This window comes from Aquarana catesbeiana, linkage group LG04 (genome assembly GCF_042186555.1).
Source record: "Aquarana catesbeiana isolate 2022-GZ linkage group LG04, ASM4218655v1, whole genome shotgun sequence".
Classification (NCBI taxonomy): Eukaryota; Metazoa; Chordata; class Amphibia; order Anura; family Ranidae; genus Aquarana; species Aquarana catesbeiana.
Window position 1 is genome coordinate 415946366 of NC_133327.1, and position 24678 is coordinate 415971043.

Consider the following 24678-nt stretch of genomic DNA (forward strand, 5'->3'; position numbering starts at 1 on the left):
CTCGATCAGCGCTGCAGACTATAGCCTGCAGCACTGATCTGTGTACTCTGACAACAGGGAAATCTCCCTGCTGTCAGAATACAATGTCAATGTGGGGTTGATTTACTAAAACTGGAAAAGGCCAAATTTGGTGCAGCTCTGCATGGAAACCTATCATCTTCCAGTTTATTTTATCAAAGCTTAAAGCAGATTGTAAACCGCTGGTTGTTGTTTTTTTTTTTTTTGCAAGGTAAAGGCATTACATACTAGCACTTAGTCGCTAGGGTCCCAAGCAGACTGCCTGTGCCACATGTAAGTAAGGGGAGATGCATTGTCTTTCTCAAACTCTCCAATGCACCATTTCTATGACATATAGATACATAGTGGTTCTTTTGTCTAATTATAGGGCTCATAAGGGGATTCCTCCCCATCTCCTTTCCTGTACTGTCTAGTTTATTCCCACATAGTTATCTATTTTGAACCAGGTATGCTATTTACATATGGAATTGTTGTTGCAATACTTTGACATACTTGCTTAGGTCAATATAACTACTTTTGGCCTACTCTGGTTCATTCTTTATTTTTTATTTTCTACTATTCATTTCAAGATTTTAGTTTTTTAATTAAAATAACAAGTGACAAACTAGAGAGTGCTTTTTCCCTTAGACACAGCCCCCATGGTGGAGCTTGCTCTGACCATGATCACTGATCCACTGTGGGTTAGATGCCTGCCTGCAACTGGGACTCAAACATGATGTGCTTTTAGCTGCTTTTGCTGGTCCAAACATTGGGTCATGTCCATTTCTGTAGGTTTGACATGTTTGAAATGCTTAAAATACTGTATAGATATTGTCATCTATAATTCAGTAAAGCCAACATAATTTTTGCTGTGAGCTTTCTTTCTTCGTGTATGTAGGATTGCTTCCACCCCTTTATCCCCTGAGGAAGTCTATGTATAGTTGAAACGTGTTTGGAGATTTTGGTGGATATGCAATTTTTATTTCATAACATATGATGTTGTAATTGTCCCTGCCCCCTATGAGGCCAGCAGGTGATGACTATAACCAACCAGGACATAAATTGTACAGACCAGCTATTTTAACCTATTTTTCATTTTTATAAAGCACTGTTTCAATTTATGTGATTTCTATTGCTGTAAAAAAGTCCCAAGGGAGATACCTTTTTTTAGAAATCTTATATATGCAATGCATTGATATAAATGAAAAGTTTGGAAATGGCAAATGGAAAATCTTCAGGCAAGTTTTTGAGCACACGAACGTTAAATGTCCAAATTTTATCAGGACAGCCCTGCTTCATTCCTTTGTATTAATTACACTTTTGACTATTAAAAGACACAGCTTTTCCTGGCACTCTTTCAAAACACGCTGGAAACTGGAGATCTTGGAGTTGTTAGTCCAGAATTGTCAATGTGTGTATATTTTTATTGGGATCTGTACAATGTTAAGACATGTATTATTAATAGTGGTATTATATTTTGCATTTGTCCAGAGCGTTTCAGTGAAAGCAAGTCCATCTGTCATTGGTACAATTATCTCATTAATTAAAGTAATGTGTTGCTGTGTCAGATTTCCTTTTTGTCCAATACAGCATGTTTGTAATAGTGCCAATGCATTCCACAACTCATTAAAAAGAGGGCATATCCTCCTGTGAATTACACTTTCATGTCCTGTGGAAAGAATCTATTGTAAATGGAAAGAATGATGCTACGGCCAGTCGGAAATTGAAGCCCGCTGCCTTGTGATCAGATTGAACAAGGATAATGTGATAAGTAGGACAGCAATACATTACTGGTTATTACAATGACTGTACCAGAGCACCTATAGATTAGGTTAGTATTACATTTATAACAGTTATAGAAGGAAATGAAATGGAGACCAGAGCCATGGTAATATTTTATTTTCATGAGATTTTATTGCCAATACATTTGCTGGAAGAAATACTGAACATTATTTATGGGTTTGTTTTGTCTTTATTCCTTCCATTTCAAGTTGAAATTTCACAGATGAAATACAGTTAAAGGGGTTGTAAAAGTTAGAATTTTTTAAAATAAAAATAACAAACCTATCTATACTTACCTGCTCTGTATAAGGGTTTTGCACAGAGCAGCCCCAATCCTCCTCTTCTGGGATCCCCGCCGGCGCTCCTCGCTCCTCTCCTTCATTGGGTGCCCCCCATGGAGAGCCGCTTTCCATAGGGGCACACGTGCGTGCACGCTCCCGAGTCCTGTTGCTGCGTCCATTGATACAGATAGTGGGTCTCGGTCCCACTCTTGTGTCACTGAATTTGATTGACAGCAGCAGGAGCTAATGGCTGCTGCTATCAATCTATCCAATGAGGACAGAGACAGCGGCTGGAGCTGCTGGGCTTGTGACATCGCTGGAAAGGATGGGCTCAGGTAAGAAAAAGGGGGGGTGGGCTCTGGGGGCAGCTGCAGCCTTGCACCCTTTTGTCATATCTGTCATGCATATAGATGATGACAATGTCATAGATGTACAATACATTCCATTCTCATATGTCTGTTTTATTCAATATGGTTAATAAATCATTTTTCTACTTTAATACTCCTATATACTCCTACTCTAATTATGTGTGCCTTAAAAGGCCACCATAGGGTTTTTTTGTTTTGGCTTTAATACTGGATGTGGCACTACAAACGCATTGAATTACCGTTCCATATTTCTCATACACTTGAGACGGTGCATTGGGGTGTACTTAAAAGAAATGGCACCGCATCCCACCAACATGCGTAACACAGGTTACTGTGGGTTGTAGTAATGCTTGCATTGCACAACACAACAGTGCATATATATATATATATATATATATATATATATATATATATATATATATATATATATATCTATCTATAGATATCTATATATCTATACCTATAGATATATAGATATCTATAGATATATAGATATATATACAGTATACCATATATAAAAAAAAAGCTTTAGATCCCCTACTTCATCTTCATAATACAGCAGGATGATGTTCTGTAGTCCAGCAGAGGAGAACTTAGGCAGAAATGTAGTACAAACAACCTCCTGCACTCGGGTATGGTGTCCAAAAATCAAATAAGTGTCCATTCACACTTGTACAACCTGTTATCCAACTTTGGACATAAAAGTTGGATGACAAGTCATACCCAACATTTTCATGCAACTTGAGGGCCATAGACTTCAATGTTAACACTCAAAAGTTGCATTAAAGTCGTACCTGAATGTTTTACATGCAACAGTTGTCCATCTTTGGTCAAAGCCAAAGTCACATCAAGGTTATACCCATCCAAAGTTGTGTCAAAGTTGCATCAAAATTACATCAAAGTTGCACTCCAAAGTCGAGCTACTTTGGAGTTGTACAAGTGTCAGTGGAGCCCTATGGCCCGTATACACAATCCAAAAATCGGACGAAAAATACAGATTTAAACGCGATCATACGATAATCCGGTCGTTAGTACAGAGCTATTCAAGAGCCGATCACAACAGTTCATCCAATATTATTTTATTGGACAAGCATGAAAATTTTTTTCATACGATTTTAGTTTCATCAGTACAGTTGTCGTCCGAAAATACAATACAAATACACTACAATGACATTTCTTCCGATTTTTTATTCTGTTGTATGAGAATTTTCGTAACTTCAGTAAACTCTGCAGGTTCGATATACGATTAGCATGACAGAAAAAAAAAAAAGGAAGATCTGTCGTCCGATTCATGTGTACGGAGCATAAGTCTTATTGTTTCTGTTTCACTTTAAATCCATTGGAAAACTCCTTTGCCTTGCTGCCCTCCAAGGACTGGGGAAGACCAAATATGCTAGATAATGAACAAACACAAAGAGGGTGCACCAGCCTAGTGCATTACCTTTATATACCATTTATTAATAATAAAAGAGCAAATGTTATACTCACAAACCCATGTATATGCATGCTCATCAATGAAAACCAAGGAACAGAAACGCCATAAACTACAGCACACATTTCCAATCACAGCTTTTAGACCTGAGTAGCTCCCATGTGAGATTTGTGTGCTGTGGTTCCTGGCCTTTCTGTTCTTTTGTTTTTATTGAAGAGCATACATATACATGGGTTTGTGAGTATAACATTTGCTCTTTTATTATAAATAAATGGTATATAAGGTAATGCGCTGGGCTGGTGCGCCCTCCTTCTGTTTGTTCATTATCAAGAACTTAGGCGGGGCTGATACCACTGCTTGGGTTTTCAGTGCTGCAGAGAGGATCAGCAGGTATTTTTTGGAACTTGTAAATTTTTTTAAAGTGACAAAACAGTGGGAAATGTGTAAGTATTGCAGAGATTTACTACTTATGATTTTTTAATTTATTTTTTGCCCTAACTGTGGCAGGGATATACTGTATCTCTATTGTATTTGTATAAATACATAAAGTATATACTAATCATACAGGCCCACACACTGCTTCCTCTACTTTTAAATTCTTATAGTCTTTTGCTTAGATTTTAGTCTCATTGTTGTCCTGATATAACATTGGATAAAATGCTATCTGTCCAGAGGTTACGCTGACATAGAACTGTACGTCAGCTGAAGCTTTATTTTTAATAGTTGTTACACAACATACTTACTTACAGATGGACTTTGATTTTACCAGCATTATCTAACATTTCATAGGGGAAAATACAAGCCATAACCTAAAGGTCAGACACAGATAACATTTACAGTTATAGCGCATAGATATCTAATGTGCGGTAACTGACAAACTTGGCAGGATTGAGTGGAATGTAGGCATTGTGTTTGTTATGGATGTGGATATGATTTACTTACTTATTTACTTTCCATATCTTACTATGTAAAGAAATAAAGCAGTTTTTTCTTTTGTTCATGTTCCATTTCTCATTCTGTTCTTTGGTTTTTAATTTTCTAAATTAGCTTATTATGAAGGACATTGATTGAATTAATATTTTTTATGCATTCTTCTGTGTTGGTTGTACAATTATTTGCATACATAGTTTGGTATTAAAAGAATTGCCAGGAACCTGTTGTTGTATAGTATACAAGGGTTCACATGTTTTTATTATAATAAAGTTTATTAGGCAATATATAATACTCATTTACACTTATAACATATCCGCTCCCAAAAAAACTAAATAAAAGGATTAGGAATGTTCTTCTAATGGAAGCACTGTGTAAAGAATACTTTTTTTTGCTTTAAAGTGGTTGCAAACCTGTGAAAAAAATGAGCAAAGCATATCCTTCTATAGTGAGTACTTGCCTCAGTTAAAAGCACCTAGTGTGATTTCTGGCTGCTCCCACTTTCCTTTGCTCTCTGCATGAGTCACTTCTGACAGTTAATGCCAACACCAAGCAATCCCAGGAGACACCCAGCTCTCCCACCAGGACACAGCAGGTGATTGACAGCCTCAGCTGTGCATATTTCCCTGAGACTGAGTTGAGGGAGGTGTGTTCACACTCAGCTCTCCTCCCTATCCTGTGCTGTATGTGACATCAGATCCCAGGTTCAGCCTCTTGAAACTCTGAAATGTTGTGTAAATTGTGCACTTTGAAGAGATGTAGAGGGGAGAGAGCTGCAGATAAACGGGTACAACTAATGTAGGAGTATTGGTTTCATCTCAGTGTGTCACCTAAGGACAGTCACTTCACTGGGTATATGTAAGGGTTTACAACCACTTTAACAGGATATACATAGGAATAGAAAATAAAAAAATAATAATAAAACAAAGACAGTAGTTCTATGCAAACATAAAAAAAGGTAGAATCATCGAACAAAAAAAAAGCAAAATAAAGAATGCCCAAACCAGCCTTTTGTGTTGTAATGCTCATAAAGGGAAACCTGTTAGGCAAATAAAGTGTGTATGTCTGGAGGTGTTGGGTGAATGAAAGCTAAAGGAGGGTTCCCAAGTTTAGATATGTTTCTGGGAACCAAATGGATCCAATCAAAAATGTATACACAGATTGCATCCTTGTTTTCCAAAATATTTAGTATGTTTCAATATAATTATAATACATGTTGGAAAGTTGCATATGTATCTGAAAAGAGAACTTTAGTCTTATGAAGCGCAGGCTATTTTATAAAGAACCAATTAACATTTTTATGCACTTGGCTAATGGTAGAGCAACTAATATTCAAACTCATTTGATACCCTCCATGCCTGAATCCATTCCATCCACTACATCATACTCCTTAACACTACAGCAAAAACCAAACACAGCATGAAAAGCTCTAGTTGTACTGTGGAATCCTAGCATCTTCTGATCCAGATCAACAAAACACATTATACTTAGGAGAAGTACGTATTTGTAGCGCACCCCGCGTAGAAGCCGCAAGTAAAAAGGGATCCCCCACCCTGCACGACCAGGCACACCAAATTTCCACAGGTTTCCAGAGTCAGAGAATGGTACAGTACTTTGTTTTTGTATTTTTATTGAGGGGATAAACCTTGGATGGGGAGTATGGGTATTATGGGATGCCCACTTGACTTCAGACAACTTCAGGGACAACTCTGCTATATACAGTCTATTTGCGACTCTTTCTCTTCTTACAGCTCTTTGCTTGCAAAAAACAGACTGAGCTGGGACACCTTTAGTGAATCTGGAAAAGCACTCAGCCAGATCAAAGCAAAAGCCCTTTACAGGAAGGGACCCCGGGCCCCTTTGGTTGTGTAGCAAAGTCCAGTTTCCAGCCTACATCCATGTGGCTACTGATCCCAGCACCACCTCTTCGGGCACTGCCAGCTTGCCTGGCTGCAGCTGCCCCTTTATATAATTGCCCCTTTTTATAATGAGGAAATTCATTGTAACTGATACTAATGTTATCTTTTTGTAACTTAAATATTGATATAGATGCAGGTTGAGCTGCCCAGAAGAAGCAGACAAGAAGTCTGCAAAATGCATCGGCTTAGTGTACATACAAGCATCTCCCAAGCTTTTATGGATTGAGTATCCTTTTTGGTCAAATTTGTATATGGCCTAAGGCTACCATCGATTAAATTTGTATATTGTGTATACTTTGTAATAAAAATGTTATTATCATCCATTGTGTATCTACTTACCTCAGAGACAGTGACATATCCGGGAAAGTCCCATCATCACATGGGGGAGTGTTGCTTTCTCTAATTTTGTTTTAACTACATTTTCAGGGATGTGGATATGACAATCTGTCTCTAGAATTGATCCAACAATCTTCTTTTTATTATATATATATCTACATATATATATTATATATATGTAGATATATATATCTATATATATATCTATATATATATATAGATAAAGATATCTATCTATCTATCTATATATATATACATATATATATATATATATATATATATATAGATAGATAGATAGATAGATAGATAGATAGATAGATAGATAGATAGATAGATAGATAGATAGATAGATAGATGTCTAGTAAAATATTTTTGACTGCTAAATTCTGAATCTTAATGGCTGACTGATGAAACTGTTCTACTTATCCCATAGGTTTTCATTAACCCTACGCAGCAAGGCTTTCCCTCTTTTTGCTTTTCCCCAATCAGTTCAGCTGCCTGAAAAAATGGGAACTTCTGGTATGGAGGAGCATGTGACTGACTCCATATGACAGTGGTATGCCATTTGCTAAACATCAGCGCTATGACATGAGAACAATCCATAGCCTTGCGTAAGCTACAGCTTAAGTTGCATGTAGCTTACAAAGCCGAACTTCATCTGTTCCCAGCAGCTGATTGGACAGACACTGGGGTGGAAGAAAGGTAAGAAAAGTATGTGCTCCTGCTGAGGGTAAATTAAAGTGATACTAAAGTCTCTTTTTTTTTTAATTCAAAATAACAAACGTGTTATACTTACCAGCCCAGATCCTCCTCTTCTCGGGTCCCTCTTCAGTGCTCCTAGCCCCTCTCTCCTGTTAAGTACTCCCACAATAAGCAGCTTGCTATGGGGGCACCTGAGCCGAGCCACAGCTCCCTGTGTCCATTCAGATCTTCAGGGAGCTGGATAACGCAAATCTGCACAAGCGCCAGTGATCTGCCCCGAGTCCCAAATATGCTGGGTTCACCATTGGTCCAATCACAGGTTGCGGCAGGGAGGTAACCAGGCTATTTTGCTTAACTGCAGCAAACTAAAGTCAAGTCTCCATCCTGACTTTATGATATGGCAAAGATGTATAAGGGCCATGTAAGGGCTTTATTGTTGTCACAGTATTTTTAAATTTAAACACAGCACAGTCCAAATGTATGCATCTGAACACAAAGGCCTACATTTGATGTGTATTTCCCACAATGCAAATGCATTTCCAATAGGACATACTGCATTTAGAGAAATGTAATGTGCAAAGCAGGTCAAACACAACCTCAGAACTGTCATCAGCAATGTACCATTGATGTAAATAGAAGTCTGCTAAACTTGGTTTGATTTGTGTTTAAAAAAAATATCAAATGAAATCTCCACAGATGGCAAAAAACTGACAAGGGGTATAACACTATACAGAAAAACAACAAAAAAAAAAAAACTGACAAGGGGTATAATTCCCTTACTCTATCTTAAAAAAAAGTTTTTCCTTTAGTTCTATTATAAGGAAGGCAACCAAGTGGAATTAGTAGGTTAGTTGACTACTTTGAAAAACAATCAAAAGCAATATTTTTTACTTGAGTTAGGTATTAATGTGGCTTTGCACTACAGAAAGGGCTGACAGATTGGAGAAACTGCTTTCATTTATTAATACACCTTTTGATTGCCTAATCGTCATCAGATGAAAAGAACATTTTTTTGTTTCCATGAGCATGGCATGCCTGGACACTGCAGATAATTTTTCAACATTGTAACACCCATAGCAATGTTATTGCTACATTTTTTTGTTACAGTGACTGCTACATTTTATTGATGTAGCTACTGAATACTCATAAAAATATATCAGTTTTTCTAATTAGTGATAAGGATGCACCAATACATCGGCCGCCGAAAATTATCAGGCGAAAATAGGGTTATCGACGTTTCGCCAATAGAAAAAAAGGTGCCGATATTGGCCGCCGAAAGTGATCGGCCGAAAATAGAGTTATTGGCATTTTGACGATAGAGAAAAAGGTGCCGATATGCGTGAATATAAATTCATATTCTTTTAAATTCATGATATTATTTAAAAAGTCTAATATAATACAATTATATTAAAATATATATATATTTTTTAAAACCTAAACCAAAAAATAAGTTGTGCAAAAAGTGTCACCAAATAGTTAAAAAGAATAATTTCTCAGTGACAGCTGCAGTCACAAAATGTTCACATAAACATTATACATATTAATATTACTAAAAAAATATTTGCTGCCTATCGATATAAAGTGCATAAATGCATAACAATGAATCAATCAAGTAAACATTCATGTATATCAAAAACTGTCTATAAGAATGTGTTAAAAAGCATTCATAAATAATCCAGTCGGAAAAAAAAAAAGAGAAATGCTCTTGTGCAAAAAGTTTATTTAAATTTGTGTATCAACAAAAATCTATATTTCAGTGTTGATAGCAAAATCTTCACACCCAAAAGTGAACACATTTTGATGGCTGTGAGCAACACACACCCCCTGGAGATAATTGCCCACGAGGGAACAAATTTAACCCCTTGATCGCCCCCTAGTGTTAACCCCTTCCCTACCAGTGACATTTACAGAGTAATCAGTGCATTTTTACAGCACTAATCGCTGAATAATTGTCAATGGTCCCAAAAATTTATCCGATCTGTCCACTGCAATGTCGCAGATCGCAGCCATTACTAGTAAAAAAAAAAAAATAATAAAAATGCCATAAATCTATTCCCTATTTTGTAGATGCTACAACTTTAGCGCAAACCAATCAATATATGCTTATTGCAATTTTTTTACCAAAAATATGTAGAAGAATATATATTGGCCTAAACTGATAAAGAAATTTCTTTTTTTCATTTTTTTTTTTTTGGGATATTTATTATAGCAAAAAGTAAAAAATATTGTTTTTTAAAAAAAATTGTTGCCCTTTTTTTGTTTATAGCGCAAAAAATAAAAACTGCAGAGGTGATCAAATACCACCAAAATAAAGCTCTATTTGTGGGGAAAAAAGGACGTCAATTTTGTATGGGTACAGCGTCACATGACCGAGCAATTGTCAGTAAAAACGACGCATTGCCACATCACAAAAAATGGCCTGGTCATTAAAGTGATTGTAAGGGTTTTTTTTTTATCCAAATAACAAACATATCATGCTTATCTCCACTGTGCAGCTCCTTTTGCACAGAGTGGCCCCGAACCTCGTCTTCTGGGGTTCCCCGGCGGCTCTCACGGCTCCTCCCCACATCAGATAATCCCCTAGGAGATGCGCTCTCCCGGGGGGTTACCTTGTGGGTGCACTCCCGAGTCCATCATTCAGCGTCCATAGCTGCCGAATGTATGACTCGGCTCCGCCCCTGGTGCCCGCGTCATTGGATTTGATTGACAGCAGTGGGAGCCAATGGCTGCACTGCTATCAATCTATCCAATCAGGACATGAGACACTGACTGGAGCTGGTGTGCTTGTTCCCGTCGCGCAAATTTCGGGGCCCAGGTAAGTATAAGGGGGGCTCGGGGGCGCTGCTGCATTAAAAAATGTTTTTCACCTTAATGCATAGAATGCATTACAGTGAAAAACGGTGAGTGTTTACAACCCCTTTAACGGCCTGATCAAACAAATACTGCAGCTGCTGACTTTAATATTAGGACACTTACCTGTCCAGGGCACCCACAATGTCCTCACCCGAAGCCGACCCATCCCTCGGCTCCTGGGTGCAGGTACTGGCATCTTCAGTAAGGGAATCAGGAACAGCCTGGTTCCCCACTGCGCATGCGTGAGTAGTGCTGCGCATCCTCACTGGATCCCTGCTGTCTTCTGAGACCTGTGTGTCTCCAAGAAGACAGCAGGGGGGGGGGGGCGGAGGGGTCAGACAAGGCGTAGATCACCACTCCCCCCTGAAAGGTACCAAATGTGACACTGGAGGGGGGGGGAACCGGAAAAGCAGAAGTTCCACTTTTGGGTGGAACTCAGCTTTAAGGGGACAAATCCTTCTGGGGCTGAAGTGGTTAATACAGTAGGAATCAGAGGGCCCCAGCTCCTTAGAGCTTACAATCTAAGAGTTTGTGCACTTTATATTGACAGCCAATATGTCTTTTAATATAATTTTTTAAAACCTGTCCATTTCAGTCTTGGTTTCGGTTTTCGGCCAAGCGCATCCTGAATTTTGCGTTTTGGTCCAGCATTTTCATTTCAGTGCACCACTAATTAGTGACTTTCTGCACGTCGAAGCATTTTTGTGTAAAAGTGTCATATTCACTTTAAATTGTATACACCTTATTTGTATCTTTGTAACTATAGTACTAATGTTTTTAAATATTTTGTTCATAAAAAAAAGCAACTACACAAAAGAATAAATGTCATACTTATCTGTGCAGTGTTGTATTTGCTTTTCTTAGCAATCTGTAAAATGTCATTGTTTTACATGCTTTGAATGACCTATCACAAAGATGTGTTTTGAAAAGTTAAGCTTCAAAACTGAAATTTCCTTGAATTCTTTTGTTACTACTATATGAATTACAATAGGACTGTATGGCTTACTTGTGGGTCCGCACGTAGTTATACTTGGGTTCGGTGCTGATGGGTGTAGATATTGTTAAAATAACATTTTATAATGTGCTTATGAGGTCAGTGTTAATATTCAGACAGGATACTTGTTAGCATTTTTAAGTCTCCTACTGTGGTATGTATACTTTTACTGGCAGGGTTGGAAAGCTTCTTTACTGTATGGATTATAACCTGTCAAGCCTGTGTGGTTATTATTACTAATGTTACACAGTCAATCTTTAAGTGATACATCATCTTCATTTGATGTTGAATATCCATGAGGACTTGTAAATCTATCAATAAGAATGGAGGGGGGCATCATAAGTTGCACTCTGTTCTATCTCAGGGAATTTTCCATTACTAATTTACAAAGCTTTTTGCTGTTATTGCACATTTCTAGCTACATGTATTCCGTTCTAAAATTTGCAATATGGAATTTGTAGCCTAAGCCTAAGCAACTGAAAAATAACTATGCGGAATCTGGAAACATTACGTTTATATATTATATTTTAAATACAGCATACATTTTAATTTTGAACATTAATGTAGATGTAAATCTAATCACTTGAATCTCATATAATATTTAGCATGTTATTGGAATGTCAAAAGTAATTTTCAACATTTTTAAATCTACAGCTTTCATTAAATAAAGTTGTAATAATTTCATTAAAATAAAGCCGTTCCTGTTATAGGGTGCCAGCACTCTGTTCCTTTCCCCCAATTGTGATCTTACTTAGTCAACCAGTAACATGGGCTTCTGGAGTAGACTAATGGCGCGTACACACGATCAAACATTTTTACAACAAAATCCTGGATCTATTTCCAATGGATGTTGGCTCAAACTTGTCTTGCATACACACGGTCACACAAATGTTGTTGAAAATTCCGAACGTCAAGAACGCGGTGACGTACAACACGTATGACGAGCCGAGAAAAATGAAATTCAATAGCCAGTGCGGCTCTTCTGCTTGATTCCGAGCATGCGTGGAACTTTGTGCGTCGGAATTGTGTACACACGATCGGAATTTACGACAATGGATTTTGTTGTCTTAAAATTTGAGAACCAGCCCTCAAATTTTTGTTATCGGAAATTCTGACAACAAATGTCCGATGGAGCATACACACGGTCAGAATTTCCAACAACAAGCTCACATTGAACATTTGTTGTCGGAAATTCCGACCGTGTGTACGCGGCATAAGGCTAGCCATAGATGGTTCGAATCTCGGCCGGTTCAGCTGAATCGGCTGAGATTCAAATTGTGTGTGGGCAGGCTGAATGTACCAAGTTGATCGATCGATCAACTTGGGTTCAACCAGCATGCCGGATTACTTGTGATTATCGGCTGCTATAGCCGATAGCAATTATCCTTGTTTTCTCACGGCGGGGACGTGGTTACAGCAAAGAACTGTGCACCATCTATGGCCTGCCTAAAGCTCAATGTACAGGCATGGTCCACTGCTGTCACCATCATAATACCTGCCTAGAGCAAAAACACGCTGCAGCCAATGGAGCATGTTTGTGTGAAGGTAAATGCAAAGAAATGGAGGAGATCAGCAGCACTAGGATGCAAATAAGCTTTAAAAATATGTAAAAACAGTACTTTCTAAAAAAAATAAAATAAATAGATAATAGCACCTGTTTATAATAGTACTTTACCAAACTAATTGTCACCCATTTAAGGTTTAGTTCTACTTTAAAATGTAAAAAGAAACATTTCTAAATAAACCAAGTGGATTGTTGGCCAACAATATGTACGTTAATAAAAGAAATGTTCTCTTAAAAGTATATCTAAACCCTGAATGGAGGACATTTAGGGGTTGATTTACTAAAACTGGAGAATGCAAAATCCAGTGTTTGCCAGCCAGCTTCTATCAGCTTGTTCAGTTAAGCTTTGACAAAAAACCTGAAAGCTGATTGGTTTCTATGCAAAGCTGCATCCATTTTTGTACTCTACAGTTTTAGTAAATGAGACCCTTTGGTTTGCTAAAGCATTGTCTTCCAGAAACAGTTTATTTCCTAAGAAAATACTTGTTTTCCCCTTTTTTCATTCATATTTTCATTTCAGTGCTACTGATCTCCTCCAGCTTCTTTGCATCCATGTCTTGTCTCCCCCCATGTACTATATAGGTGGCTGGATGCCATTGCATAGGGTGAGCTTCCTGATAGTGAAAACAATGTTGGAGCAGCCACTTGTAGTTTTCACTGAAAGCACATGTGGATCACAAAGCGCCAGTGACAAAGAGTAAGGCACGGTTTGAATCTCGGCTGGTTCCTGCTGAACTGAGATTCAAATTGTGTATGGGTAGGCTAAATGTACCTTGATCGAACTACTTGGGTACTACTGGCATGCCAAGTTTTACCTGCGATTATCACCAGCAGCTTTTATAGCCGCTAGCAATCATCACTGTCTTCTCCTGGTGGAGACAGTTTCCCCCTCCCTCCCCTGCCCCCCAGGTGAGAGAAGACAATGATCCAGCCTAATAGGGAAATGAGGACAGTGGTGGACCACGCCTGCACATAGAGCTTTAGTGTCCTCCAGAAGCACATATAATAGGGTGACTATGTAGGATCATAATTGGGTCAAAGGATCTCCATGGCAGGATTACCAAGTTTTAGTTTAGTAAAAGCTGTAAATTTTAGTAGGAATGAATGTGACTTTTGAAAAGACGTTTACATGTTAAAGATTTTGTTAGAGTTAGGTGTCTGGGTTTTCATCTATTTTACCAAACAAAATCAGCGTATTTACTACCAGTAAAAAGAATCAAAGAGCAGTATTAATGCCCACTGACAATATAGGATCAAGAGTAGGTTATCTACGTCATGTCATTTTCCACTAAGGTGAGGATCAAAACCACAAATTCTTTGCAAGGTCTAACCAATAACTTTAGGCTTTGTAGGTAGTGGACTTCAACAGTTTAGACTGGTGTGAGTGGAAAGGGAAATTCCCAAAAGTATTATAGATTTCTTTGTTAAGTGTGTTGACATGTGGTAGTAGTTAAATTTATATAACCCTTCTGTACCCCATTACTGAAATTTAAGGATTCTTCCTCCAGAGACGTAAAGGAATGCATGAAATTTGTACAACTAAGCACCTTGTAGGTACAAGGAGCCTGCAGCTGGCAGACTTCTGGGATCTCATTCATCTCTTTCATCATCAAATCTTAGTTTTTGACAAATGCTCTGGCATGCTGGATGGAAACCATCTGGTCAAAGTCATAGGCTAGTAAACGACATGGTATGCTTGATTGTAGAAAATTTAAAGGAGACAATTTGATCAGGAAAGAAATAACTGCAAAGACGGAACTTTAATGTTTCTTGCAAAAAAAAAAGGTCTCCATAATGCAATATATTTCAATCACCTGCACTCAATTATGCTGTATAAACTAGAAGTCAATAAAATGTGCTTAAAAGAGTGCATAGACCTACATAAATTACTGTAGTTTCCATGGAAAGTAGTATTATAGAAAATCCAGTATATACAGAAAAAACACCCACAAAAGTAATTTTAATGATGGAATCTTTTACAACGGATACAGAATTTTTAGAAAAGTTTGGTTGCCATAGTTAAATTTTCAATTGAGACAGAACTTAAAACCCGATAAACAAGAATTTTTCCCCTTAGATGCATTGTGCAAATTATTCACAATGATCTTTTGTTCATCTAGGTCAGTGATGGTGAAAATTGGCACCCCAGTTTTGGAACTACATTTCCCATGATGCTCAACTAAACTGCAGAGTGCATGAGCATCATGGGAAATGTAGTTCCAAAACATTTGGGGTGCCAATGTTTGCCATCACTGATATAGATTATGATTTAATCAACAGTTAGAAGACATGTACATGCTGACATTTATATTTTGAAAAGTAGTGTTTGGATATCAATGTATTGTTGACTATTGTTATTATTATATTGATGAAGTGGAACTTTACCCATAAAAACTTGATAAAAAATAAAGTTCTTTAGCAAGGAACATACATTACACATTAAAAAAATATGCTACCAGCATTAGTGTGTGCTGTAAATTGCCTTCAACAGTGCTCCTGTTTCTTCTTCCTGGAGGTCGCCATTTTTCTGAAGCCCAGAGCCCCTGAACAACAGTAAATCATAAAGTGGAACTAAACCCATTGATTTAATGGTTTAAAAAAAACAGTTACATTCCTGGAATGCCGGGATTGCTAACTGTCACATTTGCTTGTTTCCTTAACCAAACTGTCAAACCATCAAATGACTGGCATCATAACTGATCACATGTGCAGCACTATGGCAGTTTCAGATCAAACAGAAGCAGCTTCCTTGGCTGTAAAGGATACGGGGGTTTAATGCTGCCTTAACCTCCCTGGCGGTATGATTATTTCAGATTTTAGGTGCTGAAAGCGGTACCATTATTTTGCATGGAAATTTGGCATTTTATATAGTAGGCCTGTAATTCTTAGGAATAACTCACTTAAATCTGTCCAAACCAGAGTCTAGTAGACATCTCAGGTATGATAAAGTTTGAAACATGAAATCATAAATTATAATATAATAAATAACTATAAATAATTATACCAAATAATAATATAATAATAATAAAAATTATTCAATAATGTAATCAAATCAAAAACACTGAAATTTGCTCAGTTGCAGAATTGTCACTGTCATTACTTTTCAGTGTTTGATGATGAATTTTCCCACAAATCACTATCGCTCAATTCTGCAAGTGATTCTAATTTATTATTGCTGTTTTCTAGCTGGCCTAAAACCACTTTTGATGTAAAGGGACGGTTTTGGTTGCTATGGACAATTTCCAGTTTCTAGGCAGAAAGAACAGTTTTTATAATATAAAACTGCATGCAGGACACTGGACAAACCACTAGGGACAAAAGGGATGTGAAATTATTTCATATAATAATGTAATCTGTAAGATTACAGTATACTGTATGTATTGTGTGTGTTTCACTTCTTGAATTTGGCGCCGTTCTCCGTCCCTGTGCGTCGCAATGCTCGCAGTGAACGGAGATCGGCTCCGTGATGAATAGAGCGGAGGATGAGCCGCTCACACTGTGGGGAGACATCACAGGATCCAGGGCACAAGGTAAGTAAGCTCTTCCTGGATCCTGCGATGCGATTCCGAGTCTGGCTCGGGGTTACCGCTTTTGGTTCTGAAATTCCACCCACGAGCCAGACTCGGGAATACCGCCAGGGAGGTTAAGGCTGTCAGCAGATCTGCCTTTACAAATTCGTCAGTGCCTAAAAGTGCCTAAAAAAGGAGAGCAACTGAGCATGTGCAGAGCAGGGTGAGACAGTGTATAACTGGATTTTAAACCATGTAGGCAAATATTTTTAATGCTTTACATAGCTATACCTGCAAAAGGGGCCAGTCTAAAGTGATCTAGCAGGACTTTATTTTCTGACTAAAGTTCCACTTTAATTCTCTGAGTGCTCCAAGTAGCACTCTCAAGAATCATACCGCAGTCATTTACCTTTGATTCAATGAATGGCTACCAAAAATAATTGTATGTAGCCATCACTCAATAGATCTGTTAGATTCCTGGCTCAATCCAATTTAAGTCCGTTTCCCTGTGGGACAATGCAACAAAAGACGAAATTTGTTTGGAATACTTATTTAGTATTAAGGAGCTCTTTCTGCAAGGGCCTTGCTTTGCTGTGACCTTCTAGGTTTTTGAAATACAAATTTGAATTTCCTTGGCATATTCAGTCAATGGCTACCCAGCAAGGAGAACTACTTGCCTTGTAGATGCCTACCAAATCATCACTCCCTTCATTGACATGCTGGGATTGATTTACTAAAACTGGAGAATGCTAAATCTGGTGCAGCTTTGCATAGAAACCAATCTGCTTCAAAGTTTTTTTGTCAAAGCTTTTAATAAACAAGTTGCAGTTAGAAGCTGATTGGCTACCATGCACAGCTGCACTAGGTTTTGCACTCTCCAGTTGTTTTTTGGTAACAGGCAAATTTTTCTGGTGTCCAACTAAGACCCCTTTCACACCAAGGGCGTTTTGCAGGCACTATAGCGTTAAAAATAGCGCCTGCAATCCGCCCTCAAACAGCTATAGCATTGTCTCCAGTGTGAAAGCCCGAGGGCTTTCACACCGGAGCACTGCGCTGGCAGGATGGGAAAAAAGTCCTGCCAGCAGCTTCTTTGGAGCGGTGAAGGAGCGGTGTGTTTACCGCTCCTCCACCACTGCTCCCCATTGAAATCAATGGGACAGCGCTGGGATACCGCCGGCAAAGCGCCGCTATTGCGGCGCATTGCGGGCGATTTTAACCCTTTCTCGGCCGCTAGCAGGGGGTAAAAGCGTCCCGCTAGCGGCTGAAATGCGCCGCTAATCCGACGGTAAAACACTGCTAAAAATAGCGGCGTTTTACCGCCGACGCTATGGGCGGCCCGGTGTGAAAGGGCTCTAAAGCTGACCTCATGTGATTTTTAGCAGTCAATGAATGCTCAATGTATCTATACTGAGGTGAAGCTCTGCTAACTTTAATAATTCAATCATATGCAAGCCAAAATCCTTTCTTTTTATTCTCCTCGAAAATGATTTGTTATTCATTGAATTTTCACTTAGCTTCACCTCATTAACTAAGCAAAGTAAAAATTCACTTTGCAAGGCGAACATTCTCAACTGTTATAGTAGATTAAACTCAGGGTCTCTGAACTCATAGATTGGGTATCAATGCACACGCAGTGAGCTTTTCTTTTTATATAAACGTACTTTTTGTCAAAATTTATTTTTGTCATTTATTCTACTGTAGAGATTGCTGCCATAGTATTGTAATGGCAAACATTTTGTCATTAACATCTATTTTAACACTATCTCCCAAAACCCACACATACATTTTTGGTCCAGGATTAGTAGAACTTACCTCATAACTGGTATGATTTCTAAGGATGCCAAAGCAGGCATAGATGTTTTTAATTTGGAGAAATTGATAAGGGCCAGTGATTAGTGGTGTTTAAATTGAAACACGTGGTCTTTTCTCCTACTGAAGACAGCATTGGAATGGCGTTTATATGCTAACCTCTTAGTTTCCTATGTTATTTTCCTATGCTTTCTTCCAAAAACATAATGTTAAAATTAACCTTTTCACTAGCCAAGCATGAAACTATAGTATTATATTTATAATCCACTCCATTAGCTGTCTCAAATGCATTCAGACTTTCCCCAAAATATGCAGATGATGGTATTAATATTAGACAAACTAGGACTTTTTGTCAAGTCTTTTGCAAAGCCCTCATCTCCATCTCTAACCTTCCCCCCAGATACTGTCATATGCAAAGAGCAGTGACATGTCTGTCACAGAGAGGTATCTGAAATGCTTTACAACCTGACTTTACTTTCTACACTGAGCAAAATTATAAACGCAACACCTTTGTGTTTGCCCCTATATATCATGAGCTGAACTCAAAGATCTACGACTTTTTCTATATACACAAAGGGGGTTATTTACAAAAGGCAAATCCATTTTGCACTGCAAGTGCACTTGGAAGTGCAGTTGCTGTAAATCTAAGGGGTAGATCTGAAATGAGGGGAAGCTCTGCTGATTTTTGTGCAAGCTAAAATGCTGTCTTTTATTTCCTTGAATGTCCCCCTCGGATCTACAGCGACTTTATTTCCAAGTGCACTTGCAGTGCAAAGTGGATTTTCCATTTTGTAAATTAGAAAATAACAAGGTGTGGCTTTTTTTCCAAATTCCCTACTTTCATCTAATACAGTGCAGTACTCTGCTTTCAACATTTGAAAAGAATTACAGAATTTTTTTTTTTTTTTTTACAAAACAGTGTAGGAATGAAAATCATATGTGAGATACTGTACATTATTTGCGTACTGCTAGATCTGCATTATAAAATGTTTAGTTGTATAAAAAAACGTAGTTGTATTTTTAGTTGTAGTATTCCTTGCATGTATTTTGTTTATCTAAGTTCAGATAAATAGTTTATAGCTTGCTGTATGATGACATGATAGGCTAGGATAGGATTCAGAAACGGGAACGTAAACTGTCCAGTCGTACAAATTCTTTCCAAGTTCACTTCCCTGATTCCTACCATCTGTATTACATTTACGAGTTGGACCTGCTAATTTACATTCTTTTTGATGTAATCACCGTTACATTTTAAATTTGCTGTTTTAATGTGATCAGGAGCCAGAGCTGCAATTAAAACCATTCAGCATCTGTCTGTCTCTCTAAATATATAGAACCCAGTCATTTAGTTTGTCCTAATGATTCACTGCTAGGCATATTGTGGGAATGTTGTTTAAGTGCCCCTCTTTTTTTTGCAATTGGTTCTGTGCAAGCCCCCCCCCCATTTATGAAACCATTGAGTACTGCTTGGACCTTGATGAAGGGGACATACCCCTGAAAAATTGTATGTTAGTGCAAATAAAAAAAGTATCACAGGCAGTACTCGATTGTTTCTATGAAACCATAGAAAGACTAGAAACCATAAATGTTAAACCAGGGATCCTCAAACTACGGCCCTCCAGCTGTTGCGGAACTACACATCCCATGAGGCATTGTAAAACTCTGACATTCACAGACATGGCTAGGCATGATGGGAATTGTAGTTCTTGAACAACTGGAGGGCCATAGTTTGAAGACCCTTGTGTTAAACCATTGTACATCAGTGTTTAAAAATATGGCTTGCTCAGAGACAGACTGAAGCATGAGTGGACAGACAGCTAGGCAGAGGATAAAGAGATAGATAGACAGATTGATAGGCAGATTAATAGGGGAAGAAGGAAATATTATTTGTAAACTTCAAAAGATTATTTGGATTGTTTTTCTTTCATAAAGACTAAAGAATCTGCTGTCCAGCCTTTTTTTTTCATACAATGGTCTTTTCCTTTCTGAGTTGGGCCCTAATTTGAATGGTAGTCAGCACATAGAATAAATAGACTTTAAACAACCCTTAAAGAATTCGTTCACATATTTTCCCACCTCTGCACGGTTCTTAAAGTAGTTATATACCCGCACAGAATTTTTTTATTTAAAAAAAAACAAAAAACTGTAGGGTCATAAGCCATAATGAGCATCACATACTAGCTCATTATGAAATACTCACCTTAGAACGAAGTGCCAGCATCTAGTCCCGGTCCACGCAGAGGGAGCTGACATTTTGCCCTCTTCTGGGTTCACAGCTCCGGCACTGTGAGTGGCTAGAGCCACGATTACGTAATTCCTGCGCATGTGCACGGGAGTCTTCTTCCAGGCAAGGTCTGGCAGTGCCTGCCGGACCTTCAGCCGGGCCTTCACAGCACATGCGCCGCTGACGTCAGCGGCTGCATGCAAAGTGAATATCTCCTAAACCATACAGGTTTAGGAGATATTAATTTTACCTACAGATAAGCCTTATTATAGGCTTACCTGTAGGTAAAAACTAAAAAAGGGTATAAATATATACAAAAATGCAAAAATATATACTTCATACATCTACGCAATACATGCTAGAAATATACAGTAGTATGTTCCTACCTTCCTCTTTGACATGACAACACCGTGTATTTTGTCTCTGAATTCCACAGCATGTGTTGTCAGCCCTGCCTATTTCATTTTTGATGCATTCACATGAACATCTCCTCATCTCCATTGCCCATACTTATCTCTATAACACATTGTGCACAGACAGAGAGTATATAAAGTTAACTCACAAGATTTCTCTCAAATTTAACAGATATTTCTGGCTTTTAATGAAAAGATATAACATAACAACTTTCAATGGTATATTTAGCAGACCAAATGAGAGTAAACTACTGCTAGAATGCTCTTTTGTAGGCAGCATGGGGTCTGCTTTATATGCCAATCTACTTTTCAAAGGTTCACACCACCAAACAAGAGAAAGAGATGGCTTTTTGTATCCTGATCTATAAAAGGACAGCACAGTGGTGTAGTGGTTATCACTTTCACATAGCAGCAAAAGGGTCACTGGTTTGAATCCCAACCACGACACTACCTGCCTGGAGTTTAAATGTTCTCCATGTGCCCTGCGTGGGTTTCCTATATGTACTCCAGTTTCCTCCCACACTCCAAAGACTTCCTAGTAGGTTTATTGGCTCCTGTCTAAATGGGCTCTAGTGTGTGTCTGTATGAATGTGAGTTAGGGACCCTAGATTGTAAGGTCTTGAGGGCAGGGACTGATGTCAATGTATATGTTAGGCAATGCGTAAATTGACAGTGCTATATAAGTACCCGCAATAAATAAAGGGTCTTCTGACTAGACTCTTTTTAAAGGCCCTGGCTCAAAAGTTCCTCTGTAGTAAATGAAGAATCATCTAACTCCTCTCGTCAATCTATGAAACACCTTCCTCCTTTAATTTTCGCACTGATCTAGCCTCATTTACCTAGACTTGTCCAGGAAAAAAAAAAAAATGAAGACTACCGACATTCCGTAGGCCCTAAAGCAAAAGTTTCTCTCTATAGTAAATGTCTTAGTATAGTCTTCTGATTCCTTTCATCATTCCCTGAAACCACTTCCCTCTACAGCTCTCTAGATGAACTAGCCACAACTACCCAGACTTGGCCAGTAAAAGAAAGGAAAATAAGACTACCCCCTCCTTTTATAGACACTGACCCACATGTTCCTCTATAGCAAATGAAAGGTCTTCTGACACCTTTTACCTTCCCTGCAACCCCTTCCTCCTATGGTTCTCTAGCTGAACTAGCCAGAAATACTGGGCTTGGACAGGAAAAAAAAAAAGAAAAGAAAACTACCCTACAAGTGTTATTGAGCCTGTTACTGCAGGGTTCTGCACCTAACGCAAGTTTCCTGTATATGTCTCTACCAGTGTTCTGCACCTGTTGCAAAATAATACTACTAGTGCTAGCATCTGTGTTCTGCAAGCAACTTTGTTAATAATCTGCACTCTACTAAATACAATTGCTGATAATCCTTTGTAGACTCTGTGGGGTTGATTTACTAAAGGCAAATATACTGTGCACTTTGCAAAGTGCAGTTACACTCTGCAGGTTCTGTTGCTCCAGGGCTTAGTAAATGAGGCAAAGTTTCACTTTGCAAAAAATACCCAATCACGTACAAGGAAATAAAAAAAAACCAAAATATATTTTTGCCTGCACGTGATTGGATGGTGGAAGTAAGCATTGCTTCTGCTCATTTGCTAAGCTTCGGAGCAACTGCTCTTGCAGAGTGCAACTGCACCTTGCAAAGTGCACAGTCTATATGTCTTTAGTAAATCAACCCCTGTGTGTGCTGCTTTCTTAACTTAGAGCAATGGATATGTTGCCAGCACACCAAGGATCCCTAAAAACAAGTCCAAAGCTTTATTCACATTACAGCTAAAACAGTGATAATTTCTACCCATGCAGGACCTCTTCATCAGGCATGTGACATCACGTGCACGATGAAGTGGTCCTGCATGGCTCTAAAAAAGGTCGCTGTTGTGGCTGTGTGGAGATTGTTGAATAAAGCTTTGGACCCTTTTTTGAAGATCCTTGGTGTGCTAGTAACATATCCTTCACTTTGAGTATTTATGGTCCCCAGCCAGTGGTTACTGCAGCATCTGATTACCTAACACCCATTACGAGAGCGTGTGCGTTGGGAATATTTTTCTGGGCTTTCTTAATTGGATACCCTTTTCTGATCTAACCCACAAACTTCTATTGCTTCTTGCAGTTGGGTGTATAGTAATTTTGTCTATACCTAAACTTAATCTAAAATATATATGAGTGTGGGACAACATATGAAATAACAACATATACAACATATGAAATAATTAGGCATTTAACAAAAATGATTTAAGAAAAAGTACAAACAATAATAATATACACTTAATGTGAATTATAACTGATGAGAGAGCATACAGTGCCATAATTGTTCCATGTTGTAAATATAGATACTTACAGTAGTACAGCTTGTTTGGCTTTCCCAGTAGTTGACCTGTTTGTCATGAGGAGATTTAAAACTTTCGAATGTAGGATCATCCAGGTAACTGTGACACAGTGAGTACTCGGCCTCTTCTTGGGTAGTTGCTATATGCATCACAGTAGGTACAGGTGTGTATTTCAAGTGTTTACTTTGATGTTTATCCTTGCTGGCTGTTGGCTTCTTTATCCATCTTCTGACCTAGAAAAATCATATGAAAACCACTTATAAAATGTGTGCATTTACATTACTTATTTATATTTCCCTTTTATAAAGTGCAATTACAGCAAACGCCTAAAATATTTAACATGCTGGCCTATTGGGGCACTTTTTTTTTTTAACATCACATTATCAGATTTTGCAAGTCTGATGGTTCACACACACAGGCAGTGGATGCAAACATATATCCAGTACCTTTTCATTTCTTCTGCAGTGCTTTGTTTCCTTAATTCCCCAACCCATCGGCCCAGCAAACGATTTTAATGAACTGAACAGCAACATTAACAGAAGACAAAGTCTACTTTAATTTTTAAACAATGAAATGCCAATAAGCATGTGGATGTGTTGTCATTTAACTAACTATATTCTCAGCTCCCAGTGTCACAATGTGCTCTATGGGTTTCAGGAAAGTGCTTGATTGCAAAATGCCTATATTTTGGTGCTTCAAGCATAATAAACCGAAGAGCAAAAAATGGAATATATACCAGTTTATCGATCTCTAGATGTGGCTGCATTTGTTTTTTCTAAGAACATTTTCTGTAAGCACAGAAGATATCGGTTGACCTTGCAAGAAGAGCAGCGTTCCTGTCCATTTCTGTGAGCTGGGAGAAGAACAAGGCACGCCAGACTAAGTGCAGCATAAGTAAAACCAGGGTTTATTAAAAGTATCAGCAAAATGGCTACTCACAAGATCTAGATATTGAAAAAGCATATAATGCAAGGTGGGTCTGTGGTCATTTTGTGGGGTCCAGGGGTATCACGCAGTGGGCTCAGTGATGCTCGCGGCAGGATACATGGCAGTGCTGGTCTGAAACCTGCCTCACAGTGGAAGAACCAGCGTGGTACACACCAGGAGATGAGCCAGAAGTGATGACGGAATGTGTCGAATGATGCGATTCAAAGCTTCTGCTTTTTCATCAGATCATCAGGGATCTCATGAAGAAGCAGAAGCTTTGAAATTAATCATCC

The 24678-nt window shown here is 38.3% G+C and overlaps 1 protein-coding gene across 1 annotated transcript in view; it reads right to left on the reverse strand.

Annotated features, from left to right (window-relative positions):
• The window catches only part of SGK1 (serum/glucocorticoid regulated kinase 1), a 206663-nt gene that overhangs the window by 110636 nt on the left and 71349 nt on the right, over positions 1-24678 (reverse strand). The window contains exon 2 of the mRNA XM_073627312.1: positions 23470-23691. Within this exon, the coding sequence (XP_073483413.1) occupies positions 23470-23691 (222 nt within the window). The remainder of the gene's footprint in view (positions 1-23469; positions 23692-24678) is intronic.